The 24,137-nt window shown below is 53.8% G+C and overlaps 1 protein-coding gene across 1 annotated transcript in view; it reads right to left on the minus strand.

Annotated features, from left to right (window-relative positions):
- Positions 1 to 24,137, minus strand: part of EVC2 (EvC ciliary complex subunit 2) — a 134,931-nt gene that overhangs the window by 24,551 nt on the left and 86,243 nt on the right. Inside the window, exons 14-17 of the mRNA XM_042936925.1 lie at positions 22,162 to 22,321; positions 18,136 to 18,590; positions 12,499 to 12,703; positions 10,221 to 10,343 (exon numbers count right to left, since the gene is read on the minus strand). Of these exons, the coding sequence (XP_042792859.1) occupies positions 10,221 to 10,343; positions 12,499 to 12,703; positions 18,136 to 18,590; positions 22,162 to 22,321 (943 nt within the window). The remainder of the gene's footprint in view (positions 1 to 10,220; positions 10,344 to 12,498; positions 12,704 to 18,135; positions 18,591 to 22,161; positions 22,322 to 24,137) is intronic.

The raw sequence follows: 24,137 nt of genomic DNA on the forward strand, positions 1-24,137 counted from the left end.
GCACATATTTAAAGGCCACAGTCTGATTAAACGGTGACATATTTACACACCCCGAGGAAGTGGGAAGGGCTATGGCAAACCTACGGAGAGTTCCTCGAGAGGAATAACACGAGTGATGGGCATGTGACCCAGAAAGGGAGGAGCGGTGCCCTTCTCCCACACCTGCCATGAGCTCAGATTTCCTGTCACCGTGACCTCCGAACGGCCTCCTTTGGCCCCATCCTTGGATGGGTGGTGGCCCAAATATCCTGAAAGCCGTGTCTCCTGCAGAAGGGCAGGGCAGGGTGAGGCGGCCATGAGGGTATCTTGAGTTTTTTTTACGCAAATTCAAACCTAAAACGTGGGGGCAGCGTAAAGCTTTTCGTGTGTGCTGCACGAACCACGTGGACAGCGGAATTAAGACAAGAAAGATTCTCCAAAATCCTTTTCTTCTCTTTGGAAAGCTTACTTTGTTAATTCCAGCACCATAAGCATGTGCCTGCAGGGAGGGATTCCATCCTTGTCTAAAAAAGGCTCTGGGAAAGGATACGGGTTTGCATTTCTGTGACAAATTTCATTAAATATTCAGGCTACCTAAAGTAATAAAAATTCATTTTCAAAATAATATGCTGCTAAGTACTCTCATTTTAAATGGGAAGTTTAAACTGCCTCCTTATGCGTGTCTCTGACTCAGTGCATTTCAAAAAAGTAGTTTTTTTAGGGGCTGTGATGTCTTTAAATGCAAAATAAAATAACCAACCCTCCCCCCCACCAACCTTTGTCAGGGGTGTCTGGGTGGCTCTGATTTTGCTTGGGTCATGATCTCATGGTTCGTGAGTTTGAGCCCCACATCAGGCTCTGTGCTGACAGTCCGGAGCCTGGAGCCTGCTTTGCATTCTGTGTCTCCTTCTCTCTCTGCCCCTCCCCTGCTCATGCTCTGTCTGTCTCTGTCTTAAAAATAAATAAACATTAAAAAAAAAATAGATAGTACCCAAATTAGAGAAATGAAGAAATAGCAAGATAAGCATGTTATTTGGAAATACGGAGGTAAATGCCAAAAGATCAAACTAAAAAATTAGAGGTCATTACCTCTGGGGACTTGAAAACGTATGTGTGTGTGGCTCCTGGGAGTTGGCTCCTTGTTCAGCACAAACCTTGTAGAATTATTTGATTCTAAAAGAATGCATGCCTACATTTTATAAAAATGAAAAGTAAAGTTTTAGCTTTTTAAAAAATATTTATTTATTTTTGAGAGAGAGAGACAGAGCACAAGCAGGGGAGGGGTAGAGAGAGACACACACACAGAGTCCAAAGCAGGCTCCAGGCTCCGAGCTGTCAAGCACAGAGCCTGATGCGGGGCTTGAACCCACAAACCATGAGATCATGAACTGAGCTGAATTCAGACGCTCAACCGACTGAGCCACCCAGGTGCCCCAAAAGTAAAAATTTTTAAATGGACAATGTAGAAACAAGTTACTACATTCAAGCCATCCAAAGATCACTCTAGTAACCTTCTGGTGAGTGAAAGGCAGAAGTGGAAGAGATTAGAAAGGTAAAATGAAGCCTGTGAGGCCTGAATGCCACATTTAGGAATCTGGATTTTGTCTGGGGATGGCGGGATTCTAAGAAGATTCTAAGCAACTTCCCTTAGAATCGTGCTTCAGGACAGGACTTTGACAGAGCCTGCCTCAAAGGACAAGACGGGGGCTTGAGTAGACGCAAAGGGAACCACGTACAGGATTTCCCAGTCTTTGCTGGATGGACGGATGTTCTCTCCCCTTCCTAAAACGCCTCCCCCGGCAACGCACCTTCTCTTCTAAGCTTCATAAGAACCTGTGCCGTCACCGTTCTCTCTTGTCAGGTCATCAGAAAATGAGCACATTATTTTCATGCTTAAGCTCTAGTCACTTCTGAGATGACAGGGTGTGGAGAGGCGTGCCTGACAGAAGTCCCGGCCACCTCTGCATGACTGGCGCGGCGGGTGCAGAAACACAGCAGGCTGCACGGGCGATCGCAGCGCGTGAGTCCCACTCCTGAATGAAGGGGCTGCTAATGGACTGTGCACACGTGCGTGTCACGAAACCCGGAAACAGTGGACACACAACGAATGGGTGAATGGGTACCACTCAGGTGGAGGACAGCATCCTTCAAATAAGACCACAAATAATGGGTGAGCAGCAGGCACGGTCACGTCATTTTCCTTCACATCTAAGTGTCTGCAAAGAATATTCATGAGAAATTTATATGAACTGTGTGCCAGAACAGCAGCAGACACATCAAAGATTAGCTGAAACATCCCCCTCATTTCTGGATCTGCTAAAGCGACACAGGGATGGGCAGAGAGACCTGTGGTTTGGGGCACCTGGGTGGCTCAGTGGGTTGAGGTCCGTCTTCGACTCGGGTCATGATCTCATGGTTTGTGAGTTCGAGCCCCGCGTCGGGCTCTGTGCTGTCAGCATGGAGCCTGCTTCAGATCCTCTGTCCCCCTCTTTCTTCCCCTTCCCCCCACTCAAAAATGAATAAAGGCTAAAAAGAAAAAAAAAAAAGAGGCCTGTGCTTTGGGCACCTGCCGGCGACGTGACCTTGGACAAGCCTCTCCACCTTTCCGAGTCTCAGTATTCTCATCCATGAGATGGAAATAGTAATTATTGCCCTCACCTGTCTCACCAGAGTGAGAGGCTATACGAACAGAATTCAAGATGGTTTGAAATATCAAGAGGTTGAAAAGAATCTAAATGTCTTACGAGCTGAGCACCAGCTACATCATTTAAGCGTCACATGCACCATGATATGTTAAGCTGCTCTAAAACACCACGAGGGAACTCTCATATACTGATAGGGAAAGTCTTCAAGCTTCAGTGTTGGGTAAAAAGCAGAGACAGGTGGGACAGAGAAAGAGATATGGAGAGAGAGAGAGACAGAGAGAGAGAGATGTAGACAGATAAACAGACAGACCTATTTCTACTAGCTGGAAAGTAAAAATGAGTCCCATAATTTGTGCTATGAGTTTACCTTGCTCAGTGGATTGGCCCAGGCACGGGGACAGGAGGAACAGACACATTCTCCGTCCTGGTCAAGGCATTCAGCAGGTAAAATCTTGGCCAGGCAACATTTTGAGGGGCAGCCCTCCAGTCCTACAGATCCAACCAATGGCACCAAGCTGGTCAGAGTCTCCTGGAAGTCAGGGAAGAATCTCAAATGTCCCCTTCCTCAATCAGGCACCCACCTCTGAGAAGCCCTCCTTGGTTGTCCTCCAGGAGAGGGTAGTGGGACTGACATAACTGACCCTTGTAGGGTGACTCTAGCCACCAAGCCCACAGTAGACCCTCAGCCTTGCAGAGGTCTGGCCGTGGGGCCCTTTAGTTTACAGAAATCGAGAAATTTTTTAATGGGAGCGGGGACTGGAGGCTTAGCTTCTAGCTCAGCCCTATGAACACAAGGGAAAAGAGCAGGTCAGACTAAGACAAGGCGCACATCCCCTAGAGTCAAAGAGAGCAGACACCAGGCAGGAAAGGAGGGGCTCGATACAGAATTAAAAGTGAGTATGTCCCCCCAAATAGTCTCTACAAAGTGACTAAATTTTGCCTCAAAGGCTCGGTTTCTTAGTGTAGCCTCTAGACTTCCCAGGTCCTGGCTTTTACCTACCTCCTAGGGCTTCCTTCTCCATACCTAACAGAAAACACCCAGCCTTTCTGAAGACAAATGAAATATCTTTCAAAATAGGACTTTTATAAAGCCGCAGTGGAACCACGATAAATTCCAAAGTATCATTATCATATATACTTTATTCTTTAACTAGAATATTAGAAAAAAAATGAAAATCAGTAACAAGTTTTTTTAAAATTTTTAAATGTTTATTTATTTTTAGAGAGAGAGATACAGACAGAGCATGAGCAGGGGAGGGAGAGAGAGAAGGAGACAGAAAATGCCAAGCAGGCTCCAGGCTCTGAGCTGTCAGCACAGAGCCTGACGTGGGGCTCAAACTCGCGAACCATGAGATCATGACCTGAGTTGAAGTCGGACGCTTAACTGACTGAGCCACCCTGGTGCCCCAGAAAAAACTTTTTAAAAATAGGGTAAAATTCAAATCCCTTTGACAAAGGGATAGGTCAAAATTTTCTACTTCTGGCCAGGATGGAAGAACCAAAAACAGATTTACTTTCCCACCACCAGAAAACCAGATCCCATATATGATGCCATAGTTTTCAGATACTGGGCAGCACTGGGGTACCAGAGAGGAAGGAAATAGACAAGGTGGCCCCACAGCTGCCTCAGCTTACTGCTTGGATGCAGTTCCTTGGGTGCACCATCGGATGGGGACCTGGGGAAAGCCCAGCAGGTGCACCGGGTTAAGAAAAGAAAATCAGAGTTTGGGAGGTCACTGTGTCTAGAATTTGTAGGGCAGAGTCCCAAAGAGGAAGGAGCTGCAGAGAGAGAGAGAGAGAGAGAGAGAGAGAGAATACTCCAGAGACCTCCAGGGGTGTTCTCAAGGCTTTCGCTAAGCGTTGGGCATGCTTGGGGAAAAAAAAAAAACAAAACTGTACCAGATCAGGAAAAGAACCACCAAAAATAAGAGGCATAGCGATTTCTGGAGCCCACAGAGAGCTGGGAAGAGTCAGTGTTCCTATTAGCCTGAGTGAGAAAAGCACAGAGGCATCAGGGAGATGGGTAGTACCTCAGTAATAGTGATAAATTAGCTCTTGACTAAAGGCAGCTCTTAATTCCAACCTAACAAAACTTAAAAGCATGTCTTGAAGGGATAAAACGAATCCTAAACAATGTAAGTACATGTCCAAACGCCAACACTATTAAAGAAAATGCCACAAAGTCTGGTACCCGGCATGTAAAACTACCATGCCTAGCATCTAATCAAAAATTACCATGCACACCAAGATGCAGGAAAATGGGATCCACAACTCAGGGGGAAATCCATCAGGGGAAACAAGAGAGATGATGGAACCAGCAGACAAGGACATGGAAACACTGATAAGGAAGAGCAATGAGGCACAGGCTGGGAAGGGAGGCAACGAAATTGCAATTATTTGTTGACATGGTGACTGACTATGCAGAAAATCAACAGAAGCAGCAGGTGAATTCTCACAAGAAGAATCCTAAAAGACAGGGGCTTCTATTATCCACCTTGAAGGATGAGTATAACAGGGCACAGAACAGTTAAGAAACTTGTTCAAGGTCACACAGCTGGCAAGTGGCAAAGCTAGGACTTGGACGCAGATGTCCGGCTCCAGAGACAGAACAGAGACAGTCTGGAAAGACTTATTAATAAAAACTGGTAATGTTTCTTTACACCAGTACTGAATATGTCAAAAATACAATTGAAAATAGGTTACCATGGGGGGCCTGGGTGGCTCAGACGGTTGAGCATCTGTCTGACTCTTGATTTCAGCTCAGGTCATGATTCCAGGGTCATGGGATCAAGCCCCGCATCAGGCTCCGCGTTGAGCGTGGAGGCTGCTTAAGATTCTCTCCCTCCCTCTCCCTCCTCCCCTTCCCCACTTGCATGCGTACATACTCTCTCTCTCTCTCTCAAAAAAATAAAAATAAATAAAAGGTTAAAAAAGAAGAAGGCAGGTTACCATTCACAACTGCGAGCAAACCTATATTGGATCTAGAAATCACACAAAGAAATACCTTTCATCTAAGGTGACCATATGGTTTATCACGAAGTTGAGAGTGAAAAGGAGCTAACGGGAAGGTCATTGGGACCGTCCCAAGAGACTGAGATATATGGTCACCCTACTTACAGAAACAATTGTAAATCTTCTTCAAGACCCTAAGAGAGGATCCAAATAAAAAAAGAAACATTCTGCCTTCTGGGGGATGGAATGGCAATTCTCAAATTCACCTGTAAGTTTCATGCCATCACAACAGAAAGTTATTTAGGAACTGGGTTAACTTATTCTAAAAATGTATACGCCCTCCAGAGTCTTTCAGGTTTAAAATGATGCACCTGTGAGCTTACAGTGACCCCCCCCCCCCATCAGAAGGCCCAGGTGTCGCTGCCTGAGTCCCATTTCTGATCACAGGCACACTCCGGCCCCTCCGGCAGCTGCCGGTGACCAGAGCAGACTCCTCACTCCATTAGCTCCTCAGCTGTGGAGAAAAAGTGGTCAGGCAGGAAGCCCATCCTCGTCTGTCTGTCTGTCTCCCTGCATCATTCACACCACTCTCTGTGAACCAGTCAAACAGCCACTCACCCACGGCGGAGCCCGGGTCAGCGGGGTGGGTTTTCTATCTGAAAGCAGGAGGGGAACCTCCAAACGGCTGGTGCGCCAAGTGGCCGCACGCCTGAGACTGTGAACATCTTAAGAGCAGAAACCGAGACCGGCCAGGCCCGGAGGAGGCAGTCCACAAAACAATCTCCGAAGGAGGAAGTGGAAGGAGACAGAAGGATAGGAGAAAGACGAGAAAGGCAGGGAAAGAAGTGGAGGAAAGGCAAGGGGGACATGGGCAGGGCACGGGAGAGCCACTTTGGGAGGCTGAACCTCCTCACTGTCGCAGCTGGGTCACAACACGGCAGATGTGCCTCATCCGACCCCCAGCTCTAGTATGCACTGACGTTGGGCAAATCCCTTCAGGCGGAAGCGTCCAGACGAGGCACATATCCACCCGGGACTGAGGGTTACAGGGATCGCTGTCTCGGATTCTAGCAAAGAAAGGGGCACCCAGCAGGTGCCTCCAGTGTGCTTGGCAGCCCCAATGAGTGAAGCCGGGGTCCCTCTGGGAACCCCACACTGCCGGCCAGACTGAGGCTTTGTGACGGGTCTCTGACCCAGTCCCTTTCCAGCCGCACGAGCTGTGAGGGGTTTCTCAGTCCTGGAACACGATCAGACCGCTCTCAGCTGCTGGCACTCAGACCGAGGGCTGTCATCTCCATCCGAAATTACCCTGCAGATGGAAATTCTGAACAATTCTGGCCCCGGTGCTAAGAGATGCGGCCGATCGATGTCGGGAGGAACGTCAAAGCCGTTGGCTTGAGAGTGCGCATTCTATCGGCACTTGCCACAGTGAGGTGGCCGGTTGTGCGGATGGCCTGTCATTAAAAGGTTAACAGCTGACAAAGGCCTCCTGCCTTTCTCTGGGTTCTGGCGCACACACACGGGGCTGCTGCATCATCAAAAACCAGCACTGTAGCCCCCTCAGAGCTAGGAAGTACCTTTCTGTCCGTTTGCTCCTCCCAATGACCCCGTTGCTACTAGGTTCTGATTGTCCCAATCCTCATGTGACAGATGCGGGAGCCGAGGCGTGTCTGTCCCACACTGAACAACCGCGGGAGGTAACCGCATCCGGTGAGAATATTCCTCGTCAATCCTGACCGGGGCCTTCGACGCAGAGGCAGCACCAGGGCGAGGGGCCGGAGGTTCAGAAGCTGGAGCCCCGCCCCCCCCCACCCCCCGTCCCTGGACACTCGTGGGGCTTCTTCTACGGGACATGGGGTGCCCAAATGCAGGAGCACCTAGCTCTCAGATGGCTTAGCTCTTACTTATCTATCTGTAAAGCGTGTGCCTGATTTGTATCGTATGTATTTTTAATTATTTTATTTTATTTTTATTTTTTAATACGAAATTTATTGTCAAACTGGTTTCCATACAACACCCAGTGCTCATCCCAACAGGTGCCTTCCTCAATGCCCGTCACCCACTTTCCCCTCCCCCCCACCCCCCATCAACCCTCAGTTTATTCTCAGTTTTTTAAGAGCCTCTTACGGTCTGGCTCTCTCCCTCTCTAACTTTTTTTCTCCTTCCCCTCCCCCATGGTCTTGTTAGGTTTCTCAGGATCCACATAAGAGTGAAAACATATGGTCTCTGTCTTTCTCTGCCTGACTTATTTCACTTAGCATAACACTCTCCAGTTCCATCCACGTTGCTACAAAAGGCCATATTTCATTCTTTCTCATTGCCACGTAGTACTCCATTGTGTATATAAACCACAATTTCTTTATCCATTCGTCAGTTGATGGACATTTAGGCTCTTTCCATAATTTGTCTATTGTTGAGAGTGCTGCTATAAACATTGGGGTACAAGTGCCCCTATGCATCAGCACTCCTGTGTCCCTTGGGTAGATTCCTAGCAGTGCTATTGCTGGGTCATAGGGTAGATCTATTTTTAATTATGCCCGTCACCTATAAGCAACATATATGTATACAGAAAGTCCTGAGTAGGGTGCCCAGAGACGCAGGCATTCAAAGGCAAACAAAATAAATGAGCACTCTTCTTACTGGAGGGTTAGTGTATCTCAAGAAGGGAGTTAAGTTCTTAAATCAGTGTACAGGACAAACATGAAACGTAAACTGCCCTTGAAAATGCCAGCGATCGTCCAGAGTGGGGCAGAGGGCTGCGTCTTCCACACACGCAAAGGGCCTGGCTGGACCTCAGGACAAAGGCACGACTCACACGGAAATGATGGAGGTGAACTCAGGGCAGGGTGGGCTGCAGAGTCTGGCTCAGGGAACCGTGGGACAGGATGTCATCTGTCACCACTCACGGCCACCCAGTAGTCATCCAGCCTGTCCCTCTCCTCCGTCAATGGGACAAGCAAGGTTCCGCTCACCTTCTCAGCCTGGCACGTGAGACCCTCCACCGTGGCCAGCTGTCCTACCCTCGGGACACCCTGTACTCCTGCAAAGCAGCCTTTTCACAGGGCTGCCAATCCTCTGGGCTCCCCTGAACCTGCACCATGTCCTTGGCCGTGGTTCAGGCCACCCACTCTCCCTGCCAAAACAAACCTCAAGTTTTCCTTCTGTAGCAACATCCACCTCGAGCCTGACGTGTTTGGGTCACAAACTGGCCTGTGTTGGAGGAAATGCCCCACTGGGCCCCCAGGCTGCCCCTCAGCACCCCTCTCCTCTGCTGCTCCTTGGTGAACTGCAACCACAACCCACCAGGCAGGCTAGCTCTGCCTGAGAGCTGCCCTCGTGTTCACCTCCTCCAGGAAGGCCACCCAGAGAACCCCAGGGAAGCCTGTGACCAGGTAGCCGCTCAGCAAGCCCATCTGGCTCTCACACTAATTTCCATCTTCAGCGCAAGCCTTTAGCAACGAGGACGCCGACATTTTCACCTCTACCCGCCTCAGTCTTCGTCCTACTTCTCAGGTTCGCAGAGAACTTGGGTGGGAACAGGATGCTGCCTCCTGTGTCCCTTGAGACATCCCAGCCTGGTCACCCCTAGAAGGAGCCACTGACCTCTCACCCTGCGCAGGCTCTGTGGCTCCCGGCCAGATTATGCTTTTGCGATCTGAAAAATACACCTGCACTAAATACACCTAGACAAGGACACGGACAGGAGGCAGGAAGAAAACGGCCGCTCAGAGATGGTCTGATAGATCCACCCACTGAATCCCTCCTCTCAGGAACCCACCCTTTGCGAGGGGTGCTGGGTACACGGCGGGCACCCAGGCAGCGAAGGCACAGTGTCAACTCTTAAGCGTCACCTCTCCAGAGAGACCTGACCTGACTCGGCCGCCTCTGGTGGGTCTCACTTCCCTCCACCCCCGTCTTGTCACTGTCGCATCACCTCCTCTGTGTCCTAACGACACTGATCAGGGTCTGTGGTTTTAAGTGCTTTCTGTCCGTCTCCCCCAACCATGAGAGTGAGGCCAGGAAGGACCGTCGCCACTGAAGTCCTAGAGTTTGTCGACACCACACCCGAGCCACTGCATCATGCCGCCTCAGGGTCCCAGCGCAGTGAACGCACAGTGGGGTACGTGTCAGGATAAGAAAGGAGGAAGGAGGGGGAAGAACCGGGTGATCCGATCGGCTTCTTAGGGGAGGGGACACCTGAGGACAGAGGCGGTGCCTCAGGAGGGCCAAAGACAAGGTTCATCTATCCGGGTAAGGGAAGGCGGCAGGGTTCATCCAGGAACAGGGAAGAACGTGGAAGGCTCCGCATGTTTGTGCGTGGTACACGCAGGGACGTAAAGTATAACACGTGCGAACGCCTGGGCGCAGAGCCAGGCACAGCGATGGCGGCCACCGCGGCAGCAGCTGAGACGTGGGGCCCGAAGGACGAAGCAGAGATGGAACCAGAGACCGGGCGGGGAGGGAGAAGAGTTCCAGACAGGATGGGCGGAAGGGCCTGAGGGGCAGGGCTGGGTCCCAGCTGCGGGACCACGGCAGAACAGGGACGGGCAGTGAGGGCCCCCGGGGACTCCGTGTGTGCTGGGAACTGGGTGGCATCGGCCCCGTGTGTGCAGTGAGAGCCACGGAGGAGGCAGGAGGACTGACCTTTTCAACCAGGTCTTCGGGGGCTTGCTCCTCAAAGAGCTGAATTTTATCTTCGATGCACTTCCTCAGAAGGTCTGTCTTGCTTTTACTCTTGGAGCGCGGCTTTCTTGCCTTGGACTGTTGCTAGAGGGGGCAGGAGAAAGCACGGGCAGGGGAGTGACTGCCAGTGGGTTTGCACAGCGGCCCCCCTCCTTGTCTCCCAAAGCCGAGAGGAGCTCCCGCAGCATATGCACCTGCACAGGTGTCTGAGGCCGGCAGAGGGGGGGAAAGATGGACATTTTCCTGAACAAGCTCAGCGCGTGGGCCTTTGGTCCACCAAAGGCAGAAAAGGGACTCCGGAGGGCACAGCCAAAGCTTTGAGGTCAGGCCGCACAACCAACCCGAGGCCCCCGAGGCCCAGCCGTGGGACCCGGATCCGGCAGCCTCTCCGGGCAGGACACTCGACAGAAGAGGTGTCCCTGTGCTTGTGAAGATACACAGAGCAGCTCTCGCTGCTGGCACCAGCAGAGTCCTCCACCACCGGCCCCTCTGCTTTCCCAGGACCGTCCTCGTGAAGGGAGTCAGGCTCAGCCAACCGCGGCCACCAGCCTGTGTGTGCATTTCTCGAAGGGGATCGAGGAGCGCACTTCGCAGGCGGGGCCTCTGCCCCTCGGAGGCAGGACGCGGGGCCACCTCTCTCTCCAAACCCAGCACCTTGAGCAACTTTAGAATCCAAAACTTAATTCCTGCCAGGATTGGCCCTTGGTCAGCCCAAAAGCAGGGGAAACACACCTTGCTTCCCTTATGTGAAAATATGTTTAGTCGCTGTTCCAAAACTTGGGGGGGGGGGGGGGAAACCACTTTGATCATTTGTTCCTTACTCTCTAACTACCATCATCTTGTGTATCCTGCACCCTTCTAAGAAAAGAAATAGAAAGGGAAAAAAAAAAAACATTTTTTTTAATGTGAAAGAATATGAAACCTTCCAAGCTGTTTCTGCATTGTACTGCTTTTTATTCAGTGAGGTTATGTCTGATTTTTTTGTTGTTTTGATTTTTTTTCTTCCCCTAAAGAAAAAGCAGTGGGTTTAAAGTCAGGAAAAACCAGCCCAAGCCCAGTTCTCCCACCTCCTGCCTGCCTCAGTCAACTCACTTTTCCTTTGCTGGGTGGTTTTCTCTTCTAGAAAGTGAGCTTGGAAACCTGCCTCCTGGCATTGCTGTGAACTTGCAGGAGACAGTGTTGGCTTAAGCGCTTTGAATAGGTTTTGAATCTCAACACAGCATCGCCTCAAGAGAAGATTGACCTCTTGTGTTCACCTGGTGATTGGCTGGCTCAGTCAAATGAACTGCACACCTACTGTGCGCCGGGCACTTTCTAGGTGGTGGGGACGGAGTGGTGAAGGGGTTAGAGAGCTTGTCTGCGGTGGGGACGCAGGCAGGGCGCGGGCTGAGAGACCAGGGCGTCTCAGGCAGTGGTCGATTATGTGGAGTCACGGACCACAGCCACGTGAGGAATGCCTGGGGAGGGGGTTCTTCTGGACGGGTGCTCAGGGTGGGCGTCTGAGCTGGGATGCAAACAGATCACAAAGGGCTGGACCCTCGAGGTTCTGGGGGAGGCGTGTTCCTGGCAGAAGAAACAGCAAGTTCAAAGGTCTCGTCTTGGGCTGGGTTCCCTAGCGGCAGAGCCAGAGATGGGGATGGGGAGACCTTGGTTTCCTGACAGAGGAGCCGGGAGCATGTAGGCAGTGAGGGACCAGGTCAGGAAGGGCAAAGGGCGGGGCTCTCAGGTAAGGTGTAGCCTTGACGGCTCCGTGGGGGGGCTCGGGGGCAAACATGGCCTCCGAGAGCTGTCTGTCTTCGAGGCACACGACAGGTGCCCCCAAAAGGCAGCTGCCCATCATCGCGCTACAAGGCCGAGGGTTGGGGGGTTCTCTTTCCCTGACCCCACCTGAGCTAAGCATCCTCCTTATGCCACTTATGGAAGGGCCAGCCTTTTGTACCCCGAGCGGGTCACTGAGTGTGGCTGGGGGAGCGCGTCTCAGGCCGGGTGGTGCCCATCTGCCCGGAGCCACGCCCAGAAGGAGGGAGCAGGTGTGAGCCTTGAGCGGCTGCGGTGCAGGGCCCGGGCGAGGGGGTCTGGGCCGGGCACCGTAAGGTCAGGACGAGCTTGGCGGTGCTACGAGTAGCCGGATGCCGACACGGCTGCAGAGGAGAGCGACGTGGGATGAACCCGGGGGGGCGTCGGGGGCTGAGAGACGCCCCACGTCTGCCACCAAGGAGCCGCCGGGCATCACTCTCACCTGCATCTCAGGGGCAGCCAGCGCCTGGTCCAACTTCTGGAACTCTGCTTCTCGCCAGGCGGTCTGAAACTGCTGCAGCAGGACGCGGGCCCGGATTTTGGGGAGGGCCAGGCTCCTGTCCATCTGGGCGAAGCAGCCGTGAACCTCCTGCCTCATCCTGAGCAGCTCCTCTTCAGACTGGGAGAAGGCCGAGGAACAGAGCTTCCTGGAAAAGCCAGAACAGAGACGTTCTTATGCGGAGGAAGCGGGCCGGGGGGCTGGCGGGGGTGGGGGGATCCAGACAGCAAAATGCACACATTCAGTCCACGCCTGGAAAGGCTCATCGTGCCTTCATTGGCGCATTCCTTCCGCGGCGATCTCTCAAGCACCGAGCTATGTCGTGCTGGACACTCCCCTGTCCCGGAGCTAAGCTACAGTGGGACGAGGCTGTGAGGGTGTCTGCGGGGCCACAGCAGACCTTCCGGCCCCTCCTGACCGGGGACAGAGCCTGCTCTCGCTTTAGGAACACACGAAAACGCAGCGTCGTCCGCTGAGCCCGCTCAGCAGCATGCGGTAGGTCCCAGCAGCCTGGAGAAGGGGTGGCCAGCTCAGCTCAGGAGGACGAGGGGAAAGGCTGGGGCCAGTGCCTGGGTCTTAAGAGGTGATGCCCGACAGCCATCACTCAGAGAAAACCCGTTCCATGCTGGGAACGTGCTGACTGATCTCCTGCTAAAGGCTAACCTGTGTGTCCCCCCAAAAGATACTCAAGTCCCAATCCCCGCTACCTGTGAACGTGATCTTATTTGGAAACGGGGTTTCTGCCGACGCGAAAGTAGGATAAGATGAGGTCATAGTGGAGTAGGATGGGCCCTTAATCCAACATGACCGATGTCCTCATAAGAGAAGAGAGACATACGCAGGGGAAGCCTTGGGACCACAAAGGCAGAGACTGGAGTGACAGAACAAAGCTGACGGATGCCAAGGGCAGTGGCATCACCAGAAGCTGAGAGAAACCAGGAACAGACTCTGTCCTCGTGTCCTCAGAGGGAGTCCGGCCCTGCTGACGCCTTGACTTCACACTTCCGGCCTCCAAGGCAGCCAGAGAAAACCCTCCCGGTTTGTGACACTTTGCTGTGGCAGCCGCAGGAAAGATCCATTTACCTCCGTCACTGCCAGTCCTTCCAGCAACTCGATCCTCAGTTTACAGGTGAGGAGGCCGAGGAAAGTGCCCACCCTTCCTTTCTGGCAAGGCCCACGGCCCACTGCACCGGGCGGACAGACCACAAGCTCACTTTCCCACGTCTCTGGGGAGATGTGAGGCTAAGTCTGCTGGGGACCCCAGCGCAGAAGAAGTTCCTGCCGGGCCAGGAGCGAGCAAGTGAGGGAGAGTCCTCTTGTGCTTCCTGCTTCGGGCAATGCATGTCTGTTCACTAGTTCATCTGACAAGTGTTCTCTGTTGACAACCGCGGCTTTCTTTCCTTCTTCCAGTAATGTGCAATCCACACAGGCTGCATAAAATATGCCCTGTGCTTGCTTTAGAAAAACCTGCAGGACCACCGTGGGAGGCCGGGGCCGGCCCTACCACGCCCAAAGCTCAGTGAGGGAGGCTGGGACCGCAGCTCAGCTAGCAAGTTCTCTTCTGGAAATAGAATAGGACTTTCCGCTGACGTGGGCCTCCAGCCAGAAACAGTGCGAAGGCCCCAGGCCCATGTCTTGACATCCTGTCTTGGGTTTCTCACTTCATGGGGTCCGTCAACTGTTTTAAAGGAATGCCAGGAAGGGGCGCCCGCGTGGCTCAGTCGGTTAAGCGTCCGACTTTGGCTCAAGTCACGATCTCACAGTTTGTGAGTTCAGGCCCCTCATCGGGCTGTGTGCTGACAGCTCAGAGCCTGGAGCCTGCTTCGGGTTCTGTGTCTCCCTCTCTCTCTGCCCTTCCCCAGCTCGCGCTCTGTCTCTCTGTCTCAAAAATGAATAAACGTTAAAAAATAATAATAAAAATAAAAGATTGCCAGGAAGCTGCCAGCTGCTCCTTGGTACCTTACCCCCTGGAGAACCTTTTCCCCACTGTGTTTGTGGGGCACGTGGGATCCAAAGTGAAAGTAACCCTGAAATGACTCTGAGTCACGATTCTTGCCCATCCTCAAGCCCATCGGCCCCGGGGTGGCCCGGCCTTAATGCTCTGCTGTGTAGGCACAAAGATAAGATGGAAACACAGGAGACAGGGAGGATCTGTGCCCTAAAGGAGTTTAAAATGAAGGCAGGAGCTCAGGAAAGAAGTCTCAAAGACATGCTTTCCCTGGCAAAAAAAAAAAAAAAAAAAAAGCACATCCTTGTTAATTCCTACTTTACCCAACCAGGTTTACAGCAACTCCATCCTGCTTGAAATCAGAAAGTTTCTAAAAATGTGTTTTAAGACGACGGTGCAAAGCCATTTTTTTTTCAGAATGCCTCAGTAATAAAGGCTGCAACCTTTTGGAATCTTGAATAAGCAAAGTAGACAAACACATGTGTATCGTGTGCATTGACCCTCCTCGACCCTTAGAAAAATGATAAAGCGTTTTCAGACAGCAAGGTGAGAATTCTCTTTTCCTGGTGAATGACTAAACCAGAGGCGGCTTTGGTCATACTCTCTGCAAAACGGATCCACGTGATGCTGAAGGCAATGACCATCTGGTAATGGGGATGTCAGGTCTAATTTATACGCCTCAAAGAGTCCAAAGCGGGTTGCAGCGTGCGAAGGGACTCTGGGGGAATACAGAGTGAATCACCGAGAACAATTCGTGGGACTAGGAAGTGGTGTGTAAGGGTCTGCTTTTTACCGGCTTGGAGAGGAGACGGCGTCTTGTGTGTCCAAGAAAACAGACGCTAACAAAGACTGGGAAATACATGAGAACCATAAAGCAGAGATGGGGAAGAACTGAGAGGCTGTACTCCCTGCAGACACCCGAGGACCCGTTCTCCCTGGTGGTGAGGTCAGTCCCGGGGACCAGCACTGCATAGGAGGCACGAAATGGTAGAAGCCGGACAGATCCCATTCCACGAGAGGTAACTGCCAAGGAAGGACGGGCATTGGCAGGAAGATGCCCTCCGTCCCATGCCCATCACAGGGGGGCAGGTGGGAGGGACCACCGATGCCCAGCGCGCAGCCTGCCGGCCCGGCAGAGGGGGGACACAGACGGGCTGACCCGATATGCTGAAAAGGACTCGTTCCCCTCCGGCCTCCGCCACCCCCGACCCACAACACCCCCTCCACCCTCCTGTCCGTGCAACGACTTCCAACAGGCAGAGCTCTGGATTCAGAATTAAGTTGTGCCCAAGAATCAGCTCAGACGGTGAAGCGTCTATACCAAGAAAAGTATCCTAAATGGGGTTGAGTTTTGTTTATTTGCTCGGACGGATTGTTTGGGTTTGCTTATTTGCTTAAATTTCTGGGCTGGCTGGTTGGTTTGTTGAAAGGAAAAGCAGCTTTAAGGAATATGGATTGGTAGGTCCGTTTGTTAAGAGGAAAAGAGGCTCTCTGTTCCTGCCAGATGGGCACAATCACGTTCATACAGGCAAACGGTTACTTCATTACTGGAAATAAATGGACCCAGTGGAGGGTGGAAATTGTTCTTTCCTCCTGCGCTGCTGGTTTTTAACTTTGTTCCTTCACACCGGCCACACCGGTCTCTCCGTTTCACCCCCAGATAAGGACCACGACTTCTGTCAAGCTGCCCCATCCCCGGTCGTGCCCCCTCGCCGCAAGGCACCGGGGGCCCACGCCCGCTCGTCTCTGGCTCCCAGTGCCAGGCCGGTGGTGGGCGCACACAGCGTACCTCCCTCGGAGCCTGGCAAAGATCTGGATCCTGCAGGGTGCCCCGTATGGTTACCTGCCTGGGCATCGTCTGTCAATGATCGCCTCTCTCTGTGTCTGCTCTCCTGATAATCTGAGCTCTTCCAGCACAGGAATATTAGAGGTAAAGCTACTACTCATCTCCCACTTCCTGCAGATCAAGGGTTGTGTTAAAGGATTTAAATATATTAACCCATGTACTCCCTCATCGATGCCGTGAAGGTGGCATCTTGTTAGACGTGGTTGATGACCTGACCCAGGGCCACTACCTTGCCCCTTGTCAGCTCAGCTTTTGTTTGGAGGGGCTACCCTACACACCCCTCACAGCCCCGGGGTGGGGCTTCTGCAACTGGTCTAAGGCAGGGACTGGCAAACTACAGCCTGTGGACCAAGTCCAGCCCCCTGCCTGTTGTTGTTAGTAAAGTTTTATTGGAACGCAGTCAAGTTCATTAGTTCGTTAACCAAACGCTTACTGCCTCTGGTCTACGACAATCATGGCTGTGTCATTCTCCTTGCCGGTGAGCGGTTTAGGCATGGGCTTGTGACCCGTGGTATCGGAACGATTGATGCCTAAGATGTTCAAAAGGGATAATGAGCGTGACACCTGGAGCTGCAGCAGCCATTCTGAAACCATGAGGGGATGAGCCCAAAGACCAAGGAGGCACATGGAGGGCAGTGGAGCAGAAAGACGGTGAAGACTGGGTCCCTGACAGAATCACTGAGCCACTGAATCAAGCCTAGAAACATCTACCGCTGACTCCTTCCTATAAAACATTCTCTGCGCCTTTTGCCGATGCGATAGTATCACGTGCTGCGGACCGCACCCTAAGTGATTTACTATTGTCGTTTAAGGCAAGAGAAATGAGGCTCAAGTTGGTTAGGTGACTTTCCTACACTCAGCTGGTGGGATTTAAATCCAGGCTTTCTGGTCTACGCGGTCCACACCTCACTCCTCTCTAAAGCCCCACGCTGGCCTTGTTTGGAGCTCCTTCTCTTTCCGATCTGATGGGCCAGCGCTCGACAACTGCCAAACGCTTTGCTGGTCTCTCTGACACCACAAAAGGTGCCCCATTTGGGCCACACCACATCTCCGTCTGTGCAGACAGCTGCCAAACACTGCCGGGAAGCGAAGGGCTGTGGCGCTCTGGCCCCTGAGGCAGGTGACTTGGGCTGGTCCTCATCACTTCCACAGCACCCCTGCGTCTTTAAAAACAGGAGGTGTGCCATTTATCTGCTATTTTCCAGTTATTATACGAGAAGCGGTGGCCAGCTGTGGCCCAGTACGTCCTACTCACAGGCGGATGTCATTACACGGTTCTCGAATTAAGAATGAAATCAAATAGCCCAGTCACCGAATCGGTGACTGAAGGGAGGGGCCGGGTGAAGAGACAGTGAGACCTGGAAGGCCTCAGAGTAGAGGCCAACATCACACGTCGTTGACATCTGGTGAAACGGGGCGGGCTCGGAATGGCCTCGAATGAGCAACGACATGTGATATGTCCTGCATGGGCAGGAGCTGTGCCTGGTCCCCTCGGTAAGAAGGCCGGCCGACGAAGGGCCTTGTCCCCGGGAGCAGAGAGGGGAGGGTCCTGTTCGCCACCAGTCACCTCCCTCCATGGGAACCTCACCCTCTTCTTGCTACAAAGCCTGCCTCTCGCTGGCCCCGGCTGCGGCCCTGGGTGACCCCGTCCCCTGGGCCGCCGGTCCTTGTGACTAAGGAACTGCCGTCCCCACTCCCGTCTATGCAGTGCCCGCTGTCCCCTCGACCACGGGCGGGACCCCTCTCGCGGGGGGTGGAGGAGGGGGAGGGCTCGCAGGGCACTCACGCGAAGATCAGGTGCTCCCAGCGTCTCAGCTCCGCCTGCTCCTCCGTGGAGGCCTCCGGGGCGTCGTCCTTCAGTCTCTGCCTCACGCTCTGGACGCCCTCCTGGTCCCTGTCCCTCTCCTCGGCCTCGAGCTGCCGGGCCCGGGCGGCCAGCTCCCGGCCGTGCTCTTCCAGGATCTGCTGCAGGAAGAGCCAGGGCACGCCGTGCTTGAGCAGCTCCTGGGCCACCCCCGAGCTCTGCAGCCGCCGCAGCTCCTTGGTGGCCTTCTCGGACAGCGACAGGGTCAGGGCCCTGAGGTCCTCCAGGGCGGCCTGGTCCAGGCGCTCCTGTAGCGTCTCCAGCGCGGCGTTGTGCTCCGCCAGCAGGCTCCCCCAGCGGCCCAGGAGCTGGCCGGCGTCCTCGGCGGCTCGCAGGGCCTCCCCGACGGACAGCAGCTCCTTCCGCTGCTCCTTGTGCTGCGGGGGTTTCAGGCAGGAGAGCTAAGTGAGGGCAGGGTCCGTGCGCACAGCCCCCTGGGGGACCCCGTGCAAACCGGCTGCAGGAGGCACAGGACGCTGACAGGTCCTTTCCCGACGACCACGCTTGGAAAACTAGCCTCAAGAAAGGAACCCAAACTAGGGGCGCCCGCGTGGCTCAGTCGGTTGAGCGTCCGACTTCGGCTCAGGTCACGATCTCAGGGTTCGCGGGTTCGAGCCCCGCATGGGGCTCTGTGCTGACGGCTCGGAGCCTGGAGCCTGCTTCCGATTCTGTGTCTCCCTCTCTCTGCCCTTCCCCCACTCCTGCTCAGTCTCCCTCTCTCTCTCCCAAAAATAAATAAACATTAAACGAAATTTTTAAAAAGAGAGTAGTAACCCAAAATATAGTGAGAGCTTCATTTGTTCGAGGCTTGTATGATCATTTTTTCATTTTAATTTTTAATGTTTCAATTTTTGAGAGACAGAAAGCAAGCAGGGGGACGGGCAGAGAGAGAGGGAGACACAGACTCCGAAGCAGGCTCCAGGCCGAGCTGTCCGCACAGAGCCCGACGCGGGGCTCGAACCCATGAGCTGTGAGCTGATGACCTGAGCCGAAGTCGGACGCTTCATCGAATGAGCCCCAAGGCTTATTATTGAGTAGGTAAAGCCCACGAGGCAGACCACCCGGGTTCCAATCCTGGCACCTCCATGGCCAAGAGGAGTGACCCAAAGAGAACGTCTAGTCCTCTCTGTGCCTCCAATATCCTCATCTGCGAAATGGGGGCAATAGCAGGATGTATCTCCCACAGCATTTGTGAGGATTCGGTGAGTTGCTTCACCGTGTGTAGGACTCAGAGGAGTGCCTACTGCAGAGCTCACGACAGGGAGTGTCTATTACCCTCACCATGTCCCAGGCACACGGGAACCCCAGCTCCGGATGGGGTAACGGGAAAAAAACCACCCTGAGATCCAGGACAGACAACTTACGTCGGGAGGTCAGGGGAGGCCTTCAAGGCAAGAGATCCGAGTGGGACCCGAGGGAAGAGGGCACACTTCAGTCGGGTTAAGATGCGAGGAGAGAAGGGGCGCCCGGGTGGCTTGGTCGCTTAAGCGTCTGACTCTGGATTTCAGATCAGGTCATGATCTCACAGTTCGTGGGATCGAGCCCTGCACGGGGCTCTGCACTGGTAGTGGGGAGCCTGCTTGGGATTCTCTCTGTCTCTGTCTCTGTCTCTGTCTCTCTCTCTCTGCCCCTCCCTTACTCGCACTGTCTCTGTCTCTCTCAAAATAAATAAACTTAAAAAAAAGAAAGATGTTGGGGCGCCTGGGTGGCTCAGTCGGTTGAGCGTCCGACTTCGGCTCAGGTCATGATCTCGCGGTCCGTGGGTTCGAGCCCCGCGTCGGACTCTGTGCTGACAGCTCGGAGCCTGGAGCCTGCTTCGGATTCTGTGTCTCCCTCTCTCTCTGCCCCTCCCCCGCTCATGCTCTGTCTCTCTCTCTGTCTCCAAAATAAATAAAAACATTAAAAAGAAATTAAAAACCAAAAAGAAAAATGTGGCGAAAGCACATCCCTGGGGAGAGAGCGGGAGGGGTGAGGGCCCTGTGGTGGAGGGCGAGCGGACAAGCAGAAAAATGTCCGTCCTGCTGGGACTTATCACAGCACCGGCAGACAGTCTCTGTTCTGTTCTGTGAGGACACGGGACGGTCCAGAAACAATATTCACAGAGGCCTGCTGGAGTCCCTGGAGCCCGTCCACCCTTCCGGATCCTAACCCGAAATCAGGCCAGACCATCAGAGAAAGGTGGCCTTGGGCCCCACTGATTTCATCCTCGAGCCAGTGGAGACGCATGAGGCAACGGTCAAGGATGGGGTGGACTTGAGCGGTCAAGGCGAAAATCAGCGCTTGACGTCGGGGCCAAAACTTGATCATGAAAAGCAGGGTTTCCAGTGATCAAATTAGGAAGTTGGTCTGCAACCCCTTCCCTCCCTCCAGAACGGGACCAGACGATACTAGGTGTCACCCCGTATGCCCCAGAAATGCTCTGAATCTGTCCCCACCCACCGTGCTCGGGGACACTGCGGAGGCCCCGGTCAGCTCCCACCTGCCCAAGCCTCTCGTGGGTCCGTCCCTCCAGGCTCCACCGTCCCTCCCCCACAGGGTGCTCCTAGGTGGGCTTCCTAAATCCCACATCCGATTATGTCCCTCTCCGTCTGAAAACCCTTCAGGGCTCCCCATCGGCCTGGCGCAAGGGGCCCTCCCCGGGGAGCCCCCTCCACCCCCCGCCCTCGCCCAGTCTAGCTGGTCACAGCAGAGCGCACTCTCGCCTCCCTTTGAACACGACTCCCGCCCACCACCTCCAGCGTCCATCCCGGCCTCCTGCGCATCGAGCACATTGGTGCTTCCGGACTCAGTGTATGGGTGAGGTGAGCCCGTCGGGATGCATTTTCACGTCTGCCTGTGGGTCTCGCCTCTCCCCAGGTGGGCAAAGAGCAGAGGAGGTTAGTGATGAGGATAAAGCGTAGGTCCCAAGTCACATCGGCCTCGGTTCGGCCCCATGTCTGCCACTTACTGGGTATCTCGCCGTGGCCACACCACTGAGCGCTAGGACCCGAACGTGCGCATCCCTTCGGGCACTGATGCGTTCAAACCCAACACCTGATGTGACGGCCTTCGGAGGCGGGGCCTTTGGGAGGTGCCGGGATCATGAGGGTGGAGCCCTCGTGGACGGGAGTCGCGCCCTCACAAAGGAGACCCCACAGGGCTCCCACCGTGGGCAGACCCAGCGAAGAGTCGGCCGTCCGCCGCCCACACCAGGGTCCTCGCGAGTTCGAGCCCCACCCTGATCTCAGGCTTTCAGCCCCCGGAGCCACGAGGTCTGAGTGTCAGTCCTTCACAAGCCCCCCGGTCAGCTCGAGCTGCCACACTTAGGCTCTCTCACCTTCAGGGTTCTCATTAACAAAACAAAACCAGGGGCGCCTGGGTGGCCCAGTGGGTTGAGCGTCCGACTTCGGCTCAGGTCACGATCTCACGGTTCGTGGGTTCGAGCCCCGCGTCGGGCTCTGTGCTGGCAGCTGGGAGCCTGGAGCCTGCTTCGGATTCTGTGTCGCCCTCTCTCTGTGCTCCTCCCCCCTTCGCACTCTGTCTCTCTCTCTCTCTCAAAAATAAACATTAAAACAAATGTAAAAAAATAAAGCTAACACGAAAACAAAAGGACCAAACGCTAGTACTGACCTCACAGGGTTAACGTAGGGACTCAGTGAGACATCTCCTGCAGCAAACTTAGCACAGGGCTGAGCAAGCCCTCAGTGAGCGCGAGGGTACCCATCGCTCACTCTTCACTCCCCCTGCCCTCACTCCCGGCCCCGGTGGGCGGGACCAACACACCAGGACTCTCTGCTCTGCCCAGGCTGGACGGCACCTACGGGACACTGCGTTCTAGTGAGTCTCCGCCAGGCACGGCACGTGGCTCTGGGAGATCCTCGGCCGCGCTCCGGACCCCAGCGGTGCCCGGCGCCCCGCGAGGGCTCGGGAAGGTCACACAAAGCGTCAAGGGCGCGAGTCCTCACATGCCTTTTGCAGTATCTCTCGCCTTCTCTTAAGGATTAATTTCTGGTGCAGCTTCTTCTTCTCCTGCTTCAAGTCATTGTCCAGCTTCTGTTTGATGGAAAAGACTTCCGTCTGGGTGCGCTCCAACAGGGCCTCCATCTGGTCCTCGTCCAGGTACCCTGCTCTAGGAGGGAGAGAGAGAGAGAGAGAGAGGGGTGGCTGAAGCACGCTGCAAACCCACTCTCAGTCCAGCTCTTGGTGTGGCTGGACAGTCATCTCTGCATGAGTTTGGTTTGATCAGAGAAAGTCTTCGTTCACCCTGAAGGAGCAGAAGCGGAACAGGCAGGCAGGAAGTTCCCGAAATACAGGAAGGGTGAAGTCAGCGTCGCTAGAGACGTGCACAGAAGGCTCAACCTCAGAAACCTGCCGGTTTGGGCCAAGGCTGGGCAAGAGTTCTGGGAAAGAGTGGCGCTCAAGGGGCCACCACAGTTTTCCAAGAGGAGACGGTGGGTCAGGAGTTCCGGGTGATGGGACTGTCACGATGGAAGTCCAAGCGGGGGCGCCTGGGTGGCTCAGTCTGTTGAGCATCCGACTTCGGCTCAGGTCATGATCCCACGGTTCGTGAGTTCGAGCCCCGCGTCGGGCTCTGTGCTGACAGCTTGGAGCCTGGAGCCTGTTTCGGATTCTGTGTCTCCCCCTCTCTCTGCCCCTCCCCTGGCTCGCACTCTGTCTCTCTCAAGAATAAACATTAAAAACAAAACAAAAAAACAACGGAAGTCCAAGAAGTAAAGGTAGGAAATACCCTGTGAAGAGTTCATTCTTCACGTTAACCTGGGTAGCCGCAGGGCACCCACAGTAAGCGCTGTGTCCGAGTGGGTCTGGGAGGGGGTTTCCAGGAGACATTAGAGGGTAAAGCAGACCGCCCACCCTCCTCCATGTGGGGGGACCCCAGCCAATCCAGCAGGGGACTGAACAGAACACACGACAGAGGAAGGAGGAATCTGCCCCCTTTTTTCCAGTCTCACTGCTTCAGCTGGACTCCTCGCCTCACCTTCTGCTGCTCCCAGGCTGGGATCCCCTCTGGTCCTCAGGCCTCTGGACTCAGACTGAACTCTGCCACCCGCTTTGCTGAGTCTCCGGCTTGCAGATGACAGATGGGGGGCTACTCAGCCTCTGTCACTGTGCGCGCCAACTCCCCGTACCTATCTGACTGGCTGTTTTTCTCCAGAATCCTGACCGACGCAGTCTGTTGTTGTGATTCCCACTACTAGTCCCAGTCGGCCTGCATCGCTGGGCTGGGCCCTCTGCTCCCACAGGGTAGTTTATCCACGGAAGCTTCTTGAAGGAGTGAATAGGCGAATGAATGAATGAATGAATGAATGGCGGATACATGCCTTAGAAACAGAAGTCTAGGCCAACTTCTTAAAATGGAATTTAAAAGTCAGAGATAGGACACACCTGCCTAGTCGTGGCTCACGACAGTACGACCAGCTGTCCGGTGTTTCAGTTCAAGGCAAGGAACGGTTTCTTTGACTTGAGTGAAAATTAATCAGGAGTGTCAAGGCAACTGCAGTGACAAATTCATTAGCATCTTTGGGTAGGGAGTGTTCGCATAATTTGCACCTTACAGCATCCTCATTTGGTAGGGCGGGAGAGCTGCAGAGCCCTAATAAAATTACCAAGGTGGTGGAATCAATTCAGAAAACCACAGACTGTCCTGGGAAAGCCAGCTTTATAGTCAGGCCTCTGTTTATTTCAGAGCTTCTCATAACCAGAAAGAGCAAGTGTCATTGTTTGCAATCAAGTACCTCGAAGGAAAGAAGGAAGGAAGGAAGGAAGGAAGGAAGGAAGGAAGGAAGGGAGGGAGGAAGGGAGGGAGGAAGGAAGGAAGGAAGGAAGGAAGGAAGAAGGAAGGAAGAAGGAAGGAAGGAAGGAAGGAAGAAGAAGGAAGGAAGAAGGAAGGAAGGAAGAAGGAAGGAAGGAAGGAAGGAAGGAAGGAG

Source organism: Panthera leo, chromosome B1, assembly GCF_018350215.1.
Source record: "Panthera leo isolate Ple1 chromosome B1, P.leo_Ple1_pat1.1, whole genome shotgun sequence".
Classification (NCBI taxonomy): domain Eukaryota; kingdom Metazoa; phylum Chordata; class Mammalia; order Carnivora; family Felidae; genus Panthera; species Panthera leo.